At 43.5% G+C, this 17,506-nt stretch overlaps 1 protein-coding gene across 11 annotated transcripts in view; it reads left to right on the top strand.

Moving 5' to 3' along the window:
• The window catches only part of dock3 (dedicator of cytokinesis 3), a 369,152-nt gene that overhangs the window by 257,266 nt on the left and 94,380 nt on the right, over positions 1-17,506 (top strand). For all 11 annotated transcript variants that reach the window (XM_029692895.1, XM_029692892.1, XM_029692890.1 and 8 more), the window contains exons 8-12: positions 1,262-1,303; positions 3,164-3,321; positions 10,337-10,418; positions 10,755-10,815; positions 16,210-16,357. In XM_029692895.1, coding sequence (XP_029548755.1) covers positions 1,262-1,303; positions 3,164-3,321; positions 10,337-10,418; positions 10,755-10,815; positions 16,210-16,357 — 491 coding nt within the window. The remainder of the gene's footprint in view (positions 1-1,261; positions 1,304-3,163; positions 3,322-10,336; positions 10,419-10,754; positions 10,816-16,209; positions 16,358-17,506) is intronic.

Raw genomic sequence — 17,506 nt, 5'->3', positions numbered from 1 at the left:
GAGGATGGGGTAGACGGTAGAGAGGGTAGAGGCAGGATGGGGTAGACGATAAGGGAGAGGGTAGAGGGAGGATAGGGGTAGACGATAAGGGAGAGGGTAGAGGGAGGATGGGGTAGACGATAAGGGAGAGGGTAGAGGGAGGATAGGGGTAGACGATAAGGGAGAGGGTAGAGGCAGGATGGGGTAGACGATAAGGGAGAGGGTAGAGGGAGGATAGGGGTAGACGATAAGGGAGAGGGTAGAGGGAGGATGGGGTAGACGGTAGAGAGGGTAGAGGCAGGATGGGGTAGACGATAAGGGAGAGGGTAGAGGGAGGATAGGGGTAGACGATAAGGGAGAGGGTAGAGGGAGGGCAGGAGGTGTTGGGTATGATGCTTCTCACCTTGGAACTCTCCCCGAATAAAAGCTAAAGGGAGGAGAGAGGGATGAGAGGGTGGAGAGAGGGGGAAGAGAGGGTGGAGAGGGGGAAGAGAGGGGGAAGAGAGGGGGAAGAGAGGGTGGAGAGGGGGAAGAGAGGGTGGAGAAGTTGTGGAGGGAGTAAAGAGAGGGTGGAGAGAGAGAGAGGAGAGGGTGGAGAAGGCAAAGAGAGGGTGGAGAGGGGGAAGAGAGGGGGGAGAGAGGGTGGAGTTGCGTTGTTTGGATGATGCCTTTCACCCTGTATCTCTTCTCTACACTCAGAGAGAGACGGTAAACTTGTACATTGACCTCTCTTACTCTCTGTTTATCTCAGCTTGGATCTATGAAGTAGATATATCTATCACTAAATTATCTTCGCCTTGGGTTTCTACTCAAGGTACTATGAATTATGGGACGACATTGGGTTTATTCTGTTCCTGTGCACTGTTCTGAGTGGTGATTCAGCGTCTCACAGTCACTGTCTTATTCTGACAGCCTGTCTCACTCCCTCTTGCCCTGTCTTATCCTCCCAACATGCTGTGCTCTGCCTGGGGCGTCCCCGGCCTATCGTACCGCCTCATACTCACAATGCCCTGACAACCAACCACGGCTTAGCGCTGCTGCACTCTAAGCAAATGAAACATGTACATATTGCCAAGGTTTTGCTATCTGATTCACAATCAAAAGAGGATGACTAACTGAGGATCTCTCTCTCTCCTCTTTCTTTCTCTCTTTCTCTCTCTCTCTCCTCTCTTTCTCTCTCTCTCTCTCATCTCTCTCTCTCATCTCTCTCTCTTTCCTCTCTCACTCTCTCCTCTTTTTCTATCTCTATCTCTCTCTCGTCTTTTCTTTCATGTCTTTGCAGCATCTGTCCAGCAGACACAGTGTCCAGCAAAGCACAACCCAGGTACAACATACTCTCTGCACTGTCACTACTGCATGAAAATGACCATCACAATGCTGACATCATGTTATCTAATTATCTATGTACAATAATTCACATATAATATAACATGCCCTGAGGTTTCCTGTCCTGTCTCGTCCCCACAGGTTTTCTGTTCCCTGTCCTGTCTCGTCCCCACTGGTTTCCTGGTCCCTGTCCTGTCTCGTCCCCACAGATTTACTGTTCCCTGTCCTGTCTCGTCCCCACTGGTTTACTGTTCCCTGTCCTGTCTCGTCCCCACAGGGTGACAATGTCCCTGTCCTGTCTCGTCCCCACAGGTTTACTGTTCCCTGTCCTGTCTCGTCCCCACAGGGTGACAGTATCCCTGTCCTGTCTCATCCTCACAAGTTTACTGTTCCCTGTCCTGTCTCGTCCCCACAGGGTGACTGTATCCCTGTCCTGGCTCGTCCCCACAGGGTGACAGTATCCCTGTCCTGTCTCATCCTCACAGGTTTACTGTTCCCTGTCCTGTCTCGTCCCCACAGGGTGACAGTATCCCTGTCCTGTCTCATCCTCACAAGTTTACTGTTCCCTGTCCTGGCTCGTCCCCACAGGGTGACAATGTCCCTGTCCTGTCTCGTCCTCACAAATTTACTGTTCCCTGTCCTGTCTCATCCCCACAGGGTGACTGTATCCCTGTCCTGTCTCGTCCCCACAGGGTGACTGTATCCCTGTCCTGTCTCGTCCCCACAGGGTGACAGAATACCTGTCCTGTCTCGTCCCCACAGGGTGACTGTATCCCTGTCCTGGCTCGTCCCCACAGGGTGACAGAATACCTGTCCTGTCTCGTCCCCACAGGGTGACTGTATCCCTGTCCTGTCTCGTCCCCACAGGGTGACAGAATACCTGTCCTGTCTCGTCCCCACAGGGTGACAGAATACCTGTCCTGTCTCATCCCCACAGGGTGACAGTATCCCTGTCCTGTCTCGTCCCCACAGGGTGACAGAATACCTGTCAGGTTGAAGTCACCCAGTATGAAGAAACACACAAAAACGAGTTACACAGCGCTTTTAACATGTTCATCTATACAGTAATTAGTATTCAACATGTCCTCACCTGGGATTTGAACTCACAACCGATTGGTTTAATGACGTTCCAATCTTCCTGCTACGCCACCATATCTCTGTCGATTATTGTTTAATAGCAATATTCTCTCATCATTGATTGATTTGCTTATTTAAGCATTTTGAGTTTTTTTCTGTATAGTTGTCTAATGTTGGTGGGGCATTTTACTCTGCTTAAATGGTACTCCTGAAAATAAAACAGTTTTTCTTGAGTGTACATTTAGCAGAGCTGAGATTTACACTGAAGTGCAAAGTGTAACAATACAGGTGAAATCAGGTATTGACACAGACGTGTAGCAGGAAGATTGGAATGCTGTGAACCAAGAGGTTATGAGTTCAAATCCCAGGTGAGGACATGATGAATACTAATTACTGTATAAATGAACATGCACAACATGTATGTAAAATGTGTAAGTTGAAAGACCACGTTAAAAGTACTGTGTGTGTGTGTGTGTGGAACTAATTCCACAGCCTTTTTTTGTTTGTAAAAAAATGCCAAAATAATAATTTGTAGTTGAGACAAATTGAGTAAACACATCATTTTAAGTTGACTGAATTTTTGCCTACGTTTTCTCATGTTGGAGCTAAGTTTGAGCCAACTAAAAATGTTAAATTCAGGTAGCACTTTTACCGTCAAGGGAATTAAGTAAACAAGAAAAAAGGCTGTGGAGACAGTTATTTAGTTGAAACATCTAGATTTTTTTGGACAGTGTATTCTAGCCCTGTGTACATGTCTTTGTGTGCCGTCTCGTCTACACAGGCTGACAGTGTGCGTCGTGGCCACGGTGTAGAGCCCTGTCGTATCCCCGTCCCTCACCACCTGTTCGTCAGCCTGAAGAGCTTCACCTACAACACCATGGGAGAAGACACAGACGTCTTCTTCTCTCTCTACGATCTCAGGGAGGGGAAACAGATCAGGTAAAGGGATGCTGTAGTTTTGTGCTGCAAAGTGGTTGGGGTCGAACTACCTGAACAACCGGAGGAAGTGAAAACTATCAAGTAAAAGGGATTCTAGAGTTTCCGGTGTGCTATAATGCTAGTGGTTCACCGGGGGCCTCTTCAACTGTACAACCTGAGGGAGGGCAAGCAGAATCTGGGGATGGAGTGGAAATATAGAAGAGGTTATGGAACACCCCTGTTTTTGGAAAAACAACTGTTAAAAGTAGTCAATATCAACATCAATGGAGTGAATCAAAATGTTTATGCATTTGGATTGATTTCCTCTGATCCATTTAGCCGTTTACATTAAAAACGTTTAAGTACTTTGCATTCGCTTAAAACCTCTTTCAGTATACATCTCCCTGACAATTAGTCCCTGATGGTGAACTAGCAGTACAGTGCTGCTGTAATGAATAATGTATAGTTTCATTAATGGGGCTAATGAATAATGTATTGTTGTTTTAATGATCGTAAAAGATAATGAATAGCTAATGTATATAATGAGATTGATGTTGGTGTGTGTGTGTGTGTGTGTGTGTGTGTGTGTGTGTGTGTGTGTGTGTGTGTGTGTGTGTGTGTGTGTGTGTGTGTGTGTGTGCTGCAGCAGTATAATATTGCATGCGTTTCACCACTGGAGAGTGCAGCTCTGCTGAGGACTTTCTTCTCTAGGGATTAGAGAGACAGGAAATGAGCACCAATAGGGGGAGTCAGGGGGGACATGGGGGAGGCAGGGGGAGATGGGGGGAGATGGGGGGAGGCAGGGGGGAGATAGGGGGAGAGGCTGGGGGAGGCAGGGGGGAGATGGGGGGAGATGGGAGGAGGCAGGGGGGAGATAGGGGGAGGCAGGGGGAGATGGGGGGAGATAGGGGGAGAGGCAGGGGGGAGATAGGGGGAGAGGCAGGAGAGAGATGGGGGAGGCAGGGGAGAGATGGGGGAGGCAGGGGGGAGATAGGGGGAGAGGCTGGCGGAGGCAGGGGGGAGATGGGGGAGAGGCAGGAGAGAGATGTGGGAGGCAGGGGAGAGATGGGGGAGGCAGGGGAGAGATGGGGGGAGAGGCAGGGGTGAGATGGGGGAGAGGCGGTTGGCAGGGGGAGATAGGTGGGGTGGAGAGGAGAAGAGGGTAAGCAGGGGGTGGCAGAGATGAGGAGGGAGGCAGTGGAGGTAAACAGAGGAGGAGGGAGATAGCTAGACGAACAGCGGGCAACACACACACACACACACACATACTGTATACCTCCTCTTTCCTCTCTGCCTCCCCCTGCGTCCTCCCTCCACACACAGAGATCAGCTTAAGGAAACTTGTTCAGTTGGCTTGACCTTGATAACCTGTTGTCAAGATAACCTGTTGTCATGGCATTATCTTCTCTCACAATGACAGTCAGCTCAGGTTACAAGAGGCAGGTGTGTGTGTGTGTGTGTGTGTGTGTGTGTGTGTGTGTGTGTGTGTGTGTGTGTGTGTGTGTGTGTGTGTGTGTGTGTGTGTGTGTGTGTGTGTGTGTGTGTGCGTGTGTGTGTGTGTGTGGCAGCCTCTGTTCTGAAGGATGACGTGATGAAGATACACAGTAGTCTGTCACTGAGAACATCATACTACATCAACCCTCTGCAATACTGACATGTATTTGTCATCGTTCAGAACCCAGAAGAGGAATGAAAAGAAGAAGAAAAAAAGGAACAACAACAAAGTTTATAGAGAGAGGAATATTTATTGTTCCTGTGATTCTGGGAACGCTGGTCTCTGGAGGTGTTCTGGTGGAAAATGAAGAGGAGAATATGTAGAGGAGGACCTGTTTCATGGGAACACAGTAGAATCAATAAAGACTGAAGAGGTTTGCCTAGAGACCAAAGGAGCTCTAGTAGTGTTATAGTTTCCAAGGAGACTTAGTTTCCAAGGAGGCATATTTAAATAAATGTGGGCTGAAGTGTAGCTTTCTTTGTCAAACCTCTATTCTCTCTCCTCCATCTCCTCTCCTTTCCTCTCCTCTCTTCTCCTCTCTTCCTTCTCTCCCTCTATTTATGACATAACAATAACTGCAGTCCCTCCCAATCTAACCCTCCTCTCCTCTAATCTCCTCTCCTCTCCTCTCCACTCCTCTCCACTCCACTCCTCTCCTCTCCTCTCCTCTCCACTCCTCTCCACTCCACTCCTCTCCTCTCCTCTCCTCTCCTCGCCTCTCCTCTCTCTCTGTTTATGACAGAACTATAACTGCAGTCCCTCCCACTCACAACCTGTCCATGTGCTAGCCCTGCGTAGGCTGAAAGGGCAGCCGAAAACAAGACTGTTCTTATTTTTGTCCAACCAATGCCCCCCTCACATATTCCCGGTATGTGGTTGTTATGGTAACGCTAGATCATGGAGTTCCTCTGTAACTGTAATGGTTGTTATAGTAACGCTAGATCATGGAGTTCCTCTGTAACTGTAGTGGTTGTTATAGTAACACTAGATCATGGAGTTCCTCTGTAGCTGTAGTGGTTGTTATAGTAACACTAGATCATGGAGTTCCTTTGTAGCTGTAGTGGTTGTTATAGTAACGCTAGATCATGGAGTTCCTCTGTAGCTGTAGTGGTTGTTATAGTAACGCTAGATCATGGAGTTCCTCTGTATCTGTAGTGGTTGTTATAGTAACGCTAGATCATGGAGTCCCTCTGTAACTGTGGTGGTTGTTATAGTAACGCTAGATCATGGAGTCCCTCTGTAACTGTAGTGGTTGTTATAGTAATGCTAGATCATGGAGTTCCTCTGTAACTGTAGTGGTTGTTATAGTAACGCTAGATCGTGGAGTTCCTCTGTAACTGTAGTGGTTGTTATAGCAACGCTAGATCATGGAGTTCCTCTGTAACTGTAGTGGTTGTTATAGTAACACTAGATCATGGAGTTCCTCTGTAACTGTAGTGGTTGTTATAGTAACGCTAGATCATGGAGTTCCTCTGTAACTGTAGTGGTTGTTATAGTAACACTAGATCATGGAGTTCCTCTGTAACTGTAGTGGTTGTTATAGTAACACTCGATCATGGAGTTCCTCTGTAACTGTAGTGGTTGTTATAGTAACACTAGATCATGGAGTTCCTCTCTAACTGTAGTGGTTGTTATAGTAATGCTAGATCATGGAGTTCCTCTGTAACTGTAGTGGTTGTTATAGTAATGCTAGATCATGGAGTTCCTCTGTAACTGTAGTGGTTGTTATAGTAACACTAGATCATGGAGTTCCTCTCTAACTGTAGTGGTTGTTATAGTAATGCTAGATCATGGAGTTCCTCTGTAACTGTAGTGGTTGTTATAGTAATGCTAGATCATGGAGTTCCTCTGTAGCTGTACACACACACACACACACACACACACACACACACTCTTCAGCACCACAACATTACTCTATAATTGAAATAATCCCTAATTCCTTCCCTCTGCCTATTCCCCCAGCTCCCTTGTACGCACAGGTATGATTTCATTGTAAACTCAGATTTTATTAGCGTCCAACAAACATCTCAGTTTTTATTAAAACATTGTCTCCGTTGAACCCAGACTCCATAAATATCACTGCTCTCCAGGTCACTGTGCACAACTCACTGCAACTTGACACGTGATTGGGTAAAGATACATTCAGAAACCTATTTGCGTTTTCTGTGCAAACAAACAATGTGTAATGGAAATAATATCTTGATTATGGCATCAAGCCTGGATGTTACCCATTTTCCAAACTGAACATGTTTAAATACTGTATGTATCTAATACTTCTGTATTGTTTGATCCTGTATTGTTTCAATAGTCTCTTAACTAAAGTCTCCTTTTAGCTGAGTGCTGAGTGGTGGGTATCCTCATATCACTCCCCTGAGGAAGACATTTAAGAGCGTCTGAAAGCAGACTTTAGCAGGCAGCCATCTTTGATGAATGTGCAATGCTGTGTGGTTTGGGGTGTGCATCTGAAATGGCCCGTTATTCCCTATAAATCCCCCCCACAGGCGCTCTGATCCAAATAAGTGGACTAGGTAATAGGGGGCCATTTTGGACGCACATCTCAAACCCACACACTACAGAACCATTCATCAAAGACGGCCCGCCTACAGTCTGCTCTCAGAGTGCAGGTGCAGGGACTCGGACTCGGTATCGTGTTCCCCACAGCTCTCACTCCCCTGGGACGATAGATTCTCCTTGGGTCTGTGTGTGTTAGAATATAAATATCTAGCTACCTTAGAGGACTTGAAACTACTTCCATTTATCAGCCTGGCTAAACACCTGCATACTATAGCTAGCTTACTCCAGAGCGTTAGTTCAACGTCAAACTAAGTATGTTATTAAAAAAAATATATATATATTATTTGTTTTATCTAACCTTTATTTAACTAGGCAAGTCAACAAATTCTTATTAACAATGACGGCCTACACCGGCCAAACCCGGTGTAGGCCGGTGTAGGAAGTTACTTCTTGCACTTAGAGCACAGGAGGTTGGTGCCACCTTAATTGGGGGGGGGGGGGGGGGGGCTTATGATAATGGCTGGGGCAGAATGACTGGAATGGTTTCAAATATAACAAATACGTGTTTAATGCCATTCCATTCACTCTGTTCCAAACATTATTGTGAGCTGTCCTCCCTTCATTAGCCTCCACTGACCTAGAGCAGTTGTTAGAGAAAAAGCAGCTGTTCTTTTGAACAATTTTTTACTGTAAACAAATTGGCAACAGGCTTACAGAACACTTATAGGGAAGGACATTCAACAAGCATGGCACTTACACAAATGACTGATGATTGGCTGAGAGAAATCAATGATGAAAAGATTGTGGGGGCTGTTTTGTTTTGACTTCAGTGAGGCTTTTGACATTATTGATCATAGTCTGCTGCTGGAAAAACGTATGTGTTATGGCTTTACATCCCCTGCTATATTGTGGATAAAGAGTTACCTGTCTAACAGAACACAATGGAAGCCTCTCCAACATAATCCAGGTAGAATCAGGAATTCCCCAGGGCAGCTGCCTAGGCCCATTTCTTTTTAAAATCTTTACTAACGACACGTCACTGGCTTTGAGTAATGTCTATGTATGCGGATGACTCAACACTATACATGTCAGCTACTATAGAGACTGAAATGACTGCAGCCCTTAACAAAGAGCTGCAGTGAGTTTCAGATTGTGTGGCAACGAATACGTTAGTCCTAAATATTTCAAAAACTAAAAACATTGTATTTGGGACAAATCATTCACTAAACCCTAAACCTCAGCTAAATCTTCTAATAAATAATGTGGAAATTGAGCAAGTTGAGGTGACTAAACTGCTTGGAGTAACCCTGGATTGTAAACTGTCATGGTCAAAACATGTTGATGCAACAGAAGCTAAGATGGGGAGAAGTCTGTCCATAATAAAGCGCTGCTCTGCCTTGTTATCAACGCTATCAACAAGGCAGGTCCTATAGGCCCTAGTTTTGTCACACCTGGACTACTGTTCAGTCGTGTGGTCAGGTGCCACAAAGAGGGACCTCTAAAAATTGCAATTGGCTCAGAACTGGGCTGCACAGCTGGCCCTTAAATGAATTTTCTCTCATGAGACAACATGCAATTTATCCTGCTGTGATTAATGGTGCCCCGTGGAGCACACAAACATTGCATGGTAGCAGGCGATGGATGATTCAAGTTTCTCCTGGAGAATAAATAAATAGGATATAATAGATAATCTAGTAGCTTGCTGTTGGTGTGCAGATTAATAGATCATCTAGTAGTTTGCTGTTGGTGTGCAGATTAATAGATAGGTTAGTAGCTTGCTGTTGGTGTGCAGATTAATAGATAGGCTAGTTGCTTGCTGTTGGTGTGCAGATTAATAGATATGCTAGTAGCTTGCTGTTGGTGTGTAGATTACTAGATAGGCTAGTTGCTTGCTGTTGGTGTGCAGATTAATAGATAGGTTAGTTGCTTGCTGTTGGTGTGCAGATTAATAGATAGGCTTGTAGCTTGCTGTTGGTGTGTAGATTAATAGATATGCTTGTAGGGTTGCTGTTGGTGTGCAGATTAATAGATAGGCTAGTAGCTTGCTGTTGGTGTGCAGATTAATAGATAGGCTAGTTGCTTGCTGTTGGTGTGCAGATTAATAGATATGCTAGTAACTTGCTGTTGGTGTGTAGATTACTAGATAGGCTAGTTGCTTGCTGTTGGTGTGCAGATTAATAGATAATCTAGTAGCTTGCTGTTTGTGTGCAGATTAATAGATAGGCTAGTTGCTTGCTGTTGGTGTGCAGATTAATAGATAATCTAGTAGCTTGCTGTTTTTGTGCAGATGAATAGATATGCTAGTAGCTTGCTGTTGGTGTGCAGATTAATAGATAGGCTTGTAGCTTGCTGTTGGTGTGTAGATTAATAGATATGCTTGTAGCTTGCTGTTGGTGTGCAGATTAATAGATAGGCTAGTAGCTTGCTGTTGGCTTGTAGATTAATAACTACCCATTTGGCGACATTTATATTGTGCTGATGTTTTGTCCTTACTGGACCGAACAGACGGTATCTGGTGTGTAAAGACAGTACCTCATGGGTGTCGTCTTGTTTTAGATGGGCTGTCTTTGCTTTCTGTGAGTCACGAGGAGCCGCAGCATGCGGCCATCGGACACAATATTAATAAGAAGGAAAAAAAAGAAACATGTTCTGATCGTCGCAGCCCAGCATCCTACCCCCCTCTGACCGTTGCATGCAGAGTGTGTGTGTGTGTGTGTGTGTGTGTGTGTGTGTGTGTGTGTGTGTGTGTGCGTGTGTGTGTGTGTGTGTGTGTGTGTGTGTGTGTGTGTGTTTCAGACATTACATATAGTATTTGCGTATAAAATGTATACATTTGGGCTCATGAATTTTTTTAATGTATTGAATAATTCATTGTAATCAAAAAGCTGAATATATAATGTAATAATAATATACTGTTTTCTTTAGATGGTGTCGGTCTTTATTTTGCGATGCATTTGTTTATAATACTGTCAGTCTTGTGTCCCAGTTAACAGTGCACCATTTCAGTGTCTCTGTTTGTCATTTCAGTGAGAAATTTATGGTGAGACTGAACAAGAATGAAGGTCCCAAGAACACAGACAGGGTTGATCGTTTGTGTGCTCTGTTCACGGTAAGCTGTCCATATATTCAAACACACACACGCACATGCACGCACGCACGCACACACACACACGCACGCATGCACGCGCGCACGCGCACTCACACACGCACACGCACACGTGCAGTAACCTGTACATAAAAACACACACAAGAACACACAAACACACACACACGCGGTAAGCTGTACATACAAACAAACACACACATTTTTATGATCATCAAACAATTGTTCACATAATGGTAATGGGGTTTATCATCTCTGACATCACTAACTAATATGTTAAAACCTCTTTCCTTTATCATCTCTGACATCACTAAGTAATGTTTTAACCTCTTTACTCTGCAGGATTTAAGTAATAAGGACATGAAGCGGGACCTGTATATTGTTTCACAAATCATCAGAACCGGTAAGCCGCTCTTTCTCGGATGTTCAATCGCCGTGTCCCAAATGGCACCATATTCCCAATGTAGTGCATACATTTTGTGCCCCATGGGCCCTGGTCAAAAGTAGTGCACTTTATACTGTAAGGAACAAGATGCCATTTTGGGACACAGAAATAATCTAATTTGGTCTCAGTGAAGCAGAACACAGAGACAGTAAAGCAGTACGCTGTTTGTCTTTCTTAATTTGAGGAAATGAGCTCGGGTCACCTGCTGTGTCCCCAGCATCTCAAGTGTGTGTAACTCTGCATGCACTTTGTCATCTCTCTGGCTGGTTCTAAAGGCTCTTTTTCTCCCTCTATCATACGTTTTCTAGTCCTGCATCTACCTGTAAATTCAATGTTTTATACAAAGCATTCGGAGTAATCCGTCTCACTGATTCTCTTCCTCTGTTAAGTTAAAAAAAACTCCAGTATCTTAGTACTGTTCTTCCTCTAGCTGTTTGTTTTACAGATCTACAGATGCCGAATCTTAATTTGACCCAGTTTCTCACAGCAGAAAAATTATCCTGCAGCAACAGGAAATGTTAATTATTATTTAGATTATAATTAATGGATGTTTTTTGTAAGCGTCAATATATTTTTTTGTTAGGGCAAATCAATTCTGACATTTCAAAATGGAAATTACAAACTTCAGAAGCTTTTTTAATAGTGCTGAGCGATTGGTGTTTTTTGAGGTCGGTTCGGTTTCGTTTCGATTATTTAGGTTTTCAATTTCTTTTTTTTTTACTTTAAATGCACTATGCATTATGTGGGTTGAATGCTGTAACTACACAGAGTAAAACAATGAATAAAAGTCCCATGATGGTGGTGACTGTCCATTACTGCTCATCACTTAACCATAATTTATTCACATTACTTTAATACAATATTTCAGTTGTGTTTATACAATATTTGTTTGATTTGATTTATTAGGATCCCCATTTAGCACACGCCAATGGCGACCACTAGACTTATTGGGGTCCGATTACATAAGGAAAAAGACATTACAGACAAAAGACTACAATTTACAGACATTTAAAAACATTAACATGTAGTGTGTACATCTATCAGTTACACGTCGGTACAAACACACAACCAATAGGTCACATGTCAGTACATACACACAACCAATAGGTCACATGTCGGTACATACACACAACCAATAGGTCACATGTCAGTACATACACACAACCAATAGGTCACATGTCAGTACATGCACACAACCAATAGGTCACATGTCAGTACATGCACACAACCAATAGGTCACATGTCAGTACATACACACAACCAATAGGTCACATGTCAGTACATGCACACAACCAATAGGTCACATGTCAGTACATACACACAACCAATAGGTCACATGTCAGTACATACACACAACCAATAGGTCACATGTCAGTACATACACACAACCAGTAGGTCACATGTCAGTACATACACACAACCAATAGGTCACATGTCAGTACAAACACTCAACCAGTAGGTCACATGTCAGTACATACACACAACCAGTAGGTCACATGTCAGTACATACACACAACCAATAGGTCACATGTCAGTACATACACACAACCAATAGGTCACATGTCAGTACATACACACAACCAATAGGTCACCGGAGAGGCGTTGTGAGGTGTTACATTATTTATTTTTTAAACCAGGTTTGTTGTTCACCTGCGCTATATAAGATTGAAAGGAGTTCCATGCACTCATGGCTCTGTATAATACTGTGCATTTCCTTGAATTTGTTCTGGACTTGGGGACTGTGAAAAGACCCCTGGTGGCATGTCTGGTGGGGTAAGTGTGTGTGTCAGTGCTGTGTGTAAGTTGACTATGCAAACAATTTTGATTTTCCAGCACAATAAAGTTAAACATTAATATTTACATTAAAACATTAATGTTTCTTTTAAAAACAAGAACTGACACAGTCAGTCTCTCCTCAACTCTTATCAAGAGAGACTGACATGCATAGTATTAATACTAGCCCTCTGATTGCAATGAAGAGCAAGACGTGTGGCTCTGTTCTGGGCCAGCTGCAGCTTAACTAGGTCCTTCTTTGCAGCACTTGACCACATGACCGGACAATAATCAAGATAAGATAAAACTAGAGCCTGCAGGACTTTCTTTTTGGAGTGTGGTGTCAATAAAGCAGAGCATGTTTTTTATTACAGACAGACCTCTCTCCATCTTTACAACCATTGGATCTATACAATGCCTTGGAAAGTATTCAGACCCCTTGACTTTTTCCACGTTTTGTTACGTTAAAGCCTTATTCTAAAATGGATTTAAAAAATCCTCAGCAATCTACACACAATAACCCATAATGACAAAGCAAAAACAGGTTTCAGAGAAAAAACCAAGCCACGAGGTCGAAGGAATTGTCCGTAGAGCTCAGAGACAGGATTGTGTTGAGGCACAGATCTGAGGAAGGTTACCAAAAAATATCTGTAGCATTAAAGGTCCCCAAGAACACGGTGGCCTCCATCATTCTTAAATAGAAGTTTGGAACCACCAAGACTCTTCCTGGAGCTGGCCGCCCGGGCAAACTGAGCAATCGGCTGAGAAGGGCCTTGGTCAGGAAGGTGACAAAGAACTCGATTGTCACTCTGACAGACCTCTAGAGTTCCTCTGTGGAGATGGGAGAACCTTCCAGAAGGACAAACATCTCTGCAGCACTTCACCAATCAGGCCTTTATGGTAGATTGGCCAGACGGAAGCCACTCCTCAGTAAAAGGCACATGACAGCCTGCTTGGAGTTTGCCAAAAGGCCCCTAAAGACTCTCAGACCATGAGAAACAAGATTCTCTGGTCTGATGAAACCAAGACTGAACTCCTGACTACCAAGTGTCACGTCTGGAGGAAACCTGGCACCATTCCTACAGTGAAGCGTGGTGGTGGCAGCATCATGCTGTGGGGACGTTTTTCAGTGGAAGGGACTGGGAGACTAGTCAAGATTGAGGCAAAGATGAACAGAGCAAAGTACAGAGAGATCCTTGATGACAACCTGCTCCAGAGGGCTCAGGACCTCAGACTATGGCAAAGGTTCTCCTTCCAACAGGATAACGACACTAAGCACACATGGTCAATAATATCAAAGGCTGCACTAAAATCTAACAGTACAGCTCCCACAATCTCCTTATTATCAATTTCTTTCAACCAATCATCAGTCATTTGTGTCAGTGCAGTACATTGTGAGTGCCCTTCTCTATAAGCATGCTGAAAGTCTGTTGTTAATTTGTTTATAGAAAAATAGCATTGTATTTGGTCAAACACAGTTTTTTTCAACAGTTTGCTAAAAACTGTCAGCAAGCTGATAGGTCTGCTGTTAGAACCAGTAAAGGCCGCTTTACAACTCTTGGGTAGTGGAATGACTTTGGCTTCCCTCCAGGCCTGAGGACAAAGACTTTCCTCTAGGCTCAGATTAAAGATATGACAGATAGGAGTGGCTATAGAGTCAGCTACCCTCCTCAGTAGCTTTCCATCTAAGTTGTTAATGCCAGGAGGTTTGTCATTATTGATAGATAACAATAATGTTTTTCAACTCTCCCACACTAACTTCCCAAAATTCAAATTTACAATGCTTTTCTTTCATAATTTTTTTTTATGCATGAGTATGATGGCTCACTGTTCATTGTTGGAATTTCCTGCCTAAATTTGCCCACTTTGCCAATGAAGTAATCCTCAAAATAATTGGTCACATCAAATGGTTTGTGATGAATAAGCCATCTGATTCAAAATTTGTCTTTCTGTCCATAATTTCATTTAAAATACTCCAAAGTTTTTCCATCATTCTTTATATAATTGATCTTGGCTTCATAATACAGTTTCTTCTTCTTTTTGTTGAGTTTAGTCTCATCGTTTCTCAATTTGCAGTAAGTCAGCCAGTCCGATGTGCAGCCAGACTTATTAGCCAGTCCTTTGATGACGTTATTATTTCATTTCAAGTCATCATCTCATCTCTACAGAGCTGCTGCCCATGCTGTCTGACAGAATCACTATTTTAGTAGTTCTTCAATGTAAATAAGACATAATGTTATGACAGCTGAATACCAATATCAATCACTTAGATCATGTATTTTATACCTTGCGAAGCATCTGCTTTCTATCCCTCTTTATCGTGCATAAAAAAAAACTATAAAATGGAATTCAAATAATTGAACTGACTTCGGTCAATTAGTTGTTTAATTTTGGTTATTCGCTCAGCACTCCTTTTTAAACATCGCTACAAGTTTGCATTTCCTGCTGTGCGGGAAAACTCCTGAGACAACAGGTTGATCAAATTAACATCCAGTATCTGTAGTTCCTGTGTAGGGCTACTCTCAGAATCTCACAAAGTTTTTCCGCTACTGTCTGCTCAGCTCCAGGTGACGTTTAGGCTATGACAGACAGACAGACAGACAGACAGACAGACAGACAGACAGACAGACAGACAGACAGACAGACAGACAGACAGACAGACTGCGGTGACCACAGATCAAATGTTGCCACTGCTGTGTGTTCTGTGTTCCCCTTCACACCTTCCGACAGGACTATCCATGGTATACACACACCTTCCGACAGGACTATCCATGGTATACACACACCATCAGACAGGACTATCCATGGTATATACACACCTTCAGACAGGACTATCCATGGTATATACACACACCTTCAGACAGGACTATCCATGGTAAACACACACCTTCAGACAGGACTATCCATGGTATATACACACCTTCAGACAGGACTATCCATGGTATACACACACCTTCAGACAGGACTATCCATGGTATATACACACCTTCAGACAGGACTATCCATGGTATACACACACCTTCAGACAGGACTATCCATGGTATACACACACCTTCAGACAGGACTATCCATGGTATACACACACCTTCAGACAGGACTATCCATGGTATACACACACGGATAGGCATATTCATGTTTGTTTGTCTAGCTACATTGTTTCACAGCTAGCATATTCACACAGGGCTGTTTACATGTGAGTGTATCATGCTTGTCATGGTATGGTATGGTATGATGTAATTGTGATAAGGTCTCTCTCTCTCTCGCTCTCTCTGTGTGTGTGTGTGTGTGTGTGTGCGTGCGTGCATGTGTGTGTGTGTGTGTGTGTGTGTGTGTGTGTGTGTGTGTGCGTGTGTGCGTGTGCGTGTGCGTGTGCGCGTGCGCGTGTGCGTGTGCGTGTGCGTGTGTCTGTGTCTGTCTGTCTGTCTGTCTGTCTGTCTGTCTGTCTGTCTGTCTGTCTGTCTGTCTGTCTGTCTGTCTGTCTGTCTGTCTGTCTGTCTGTCTGTCTGTCTGTCTGTCTGTCTGTGTGTGTGTGTGTGTGTGTGTGTGTGTGTGTGTGTGCGCGCGTGTGTGTGTGTGCAGGTCGGATGCTGCTGAATGACTCTAAGAAGGGTCCTCCTCACGTCCAATACAGAAGGCCGTACGGCTGTGCGGTGCTGGCCATGAGTGATGTACTACAGACCATCTCAGAACTAAAGGAGGAAAAGGACTTTGTTCTCAAAGTCTACACGTGAGTAGCATACGCACACATGAACATACATTATGCATACACACACACACACACACATATTCGGACACACACACACATTGTGCATGCTGTATATATATCTATATAGCCAGTATTGTCTTTTAAACAGACTCCAGTCACATCCTGATAGCCATCCACCATTAGACTCAGATATATTAGAATAGGAAAGAAACCCTTGTAATACTGATAGCCGACACAATATTCCCCATCAGCAATAAACAACTAATGATGAACTCCTTCTGGTCATAGAGAAATCAACGTGTTAACATTGTAAAGCGATTATGCCCTATGTTAAACCAAAATTGTTGCATTTGTTTTGAGGAGAATGTGCATTTGTAAGGTTTTTGTCTTTGTAAAAATACAATCACAACAGAAATGGTTATGTCTTGCTCTGTTGGGCTCATTAGGCCCTTATGTTTTCCCCCATCACACAGTCTAATGTGTTTACTATGGAAATGAAGCAGAAGTTGAATGCTGATGAAGTCAGAATTGAAGAAACACTAGCTATGGAACTGCTTGCTGTTAATGTTTCATTCTCCTTACTAATTTTCCACAAGTGAAATTGAACTCGACTGTTAAGCGTTAAGGTTATGTAAGCACGCTGTAATAAATGTTGATATACGTAGTGTTATATGTGACCGACCGCCTTGATTCGATTTTATGTAGCAAAATTTGAAATTGTGTTTTTTACATTGGATAAAAGTAGAGACTCAGAGCCAGAAAATGGTATATCATACACTGCAGTTCAGGAAGAATGGGAAAGTAATTATGCTTTGAAAGTTGATAAACTTGTAAACCCCACTTTGGAGAAAATAGCCCTTGAATGTTTTGATACATCTACTGGAGAGCTCTTCTTTGTCTACACCCTTGATGGCTAATGTTATATCTTTCAAAAACAGTGCGGGAGAAAGGACTATCAACACGTAGTGATATATAGACGGAAGCATGCTACATGACAGACCAATCCAAACTCATCTCCCAGCATGTCCAGCCCATCCATTATCTCAGCCAATCAAATGCCTCTCCTGTGAAGTAGTGACGTGGGACATACGCCTAGCTTATTGATACAATTGTTTGATCTGTTGATTGATTGATTTAATAATTGATTGATTTAACTCTAATTTAAGTAGA

This window comes from Salmo trutta, chromosome 16 (genome assembly GCF_901001165.1).
Source record: "Salmo trutta chromosome 16, fSalTru1.1, whole genome shotgun sequence".
NCBI classification, from domain to species: Eukaryota; Metazoa; Chordata; class Actinopteri; order Salmoniformes; family Salmonidae; genus Salmo; species Salmo trutta.
The sequence above is the reverse complement of the archived record's forward strand: the minus strand, read 5'-3'. Positions and strand labels throughout refer to the sequence as shown.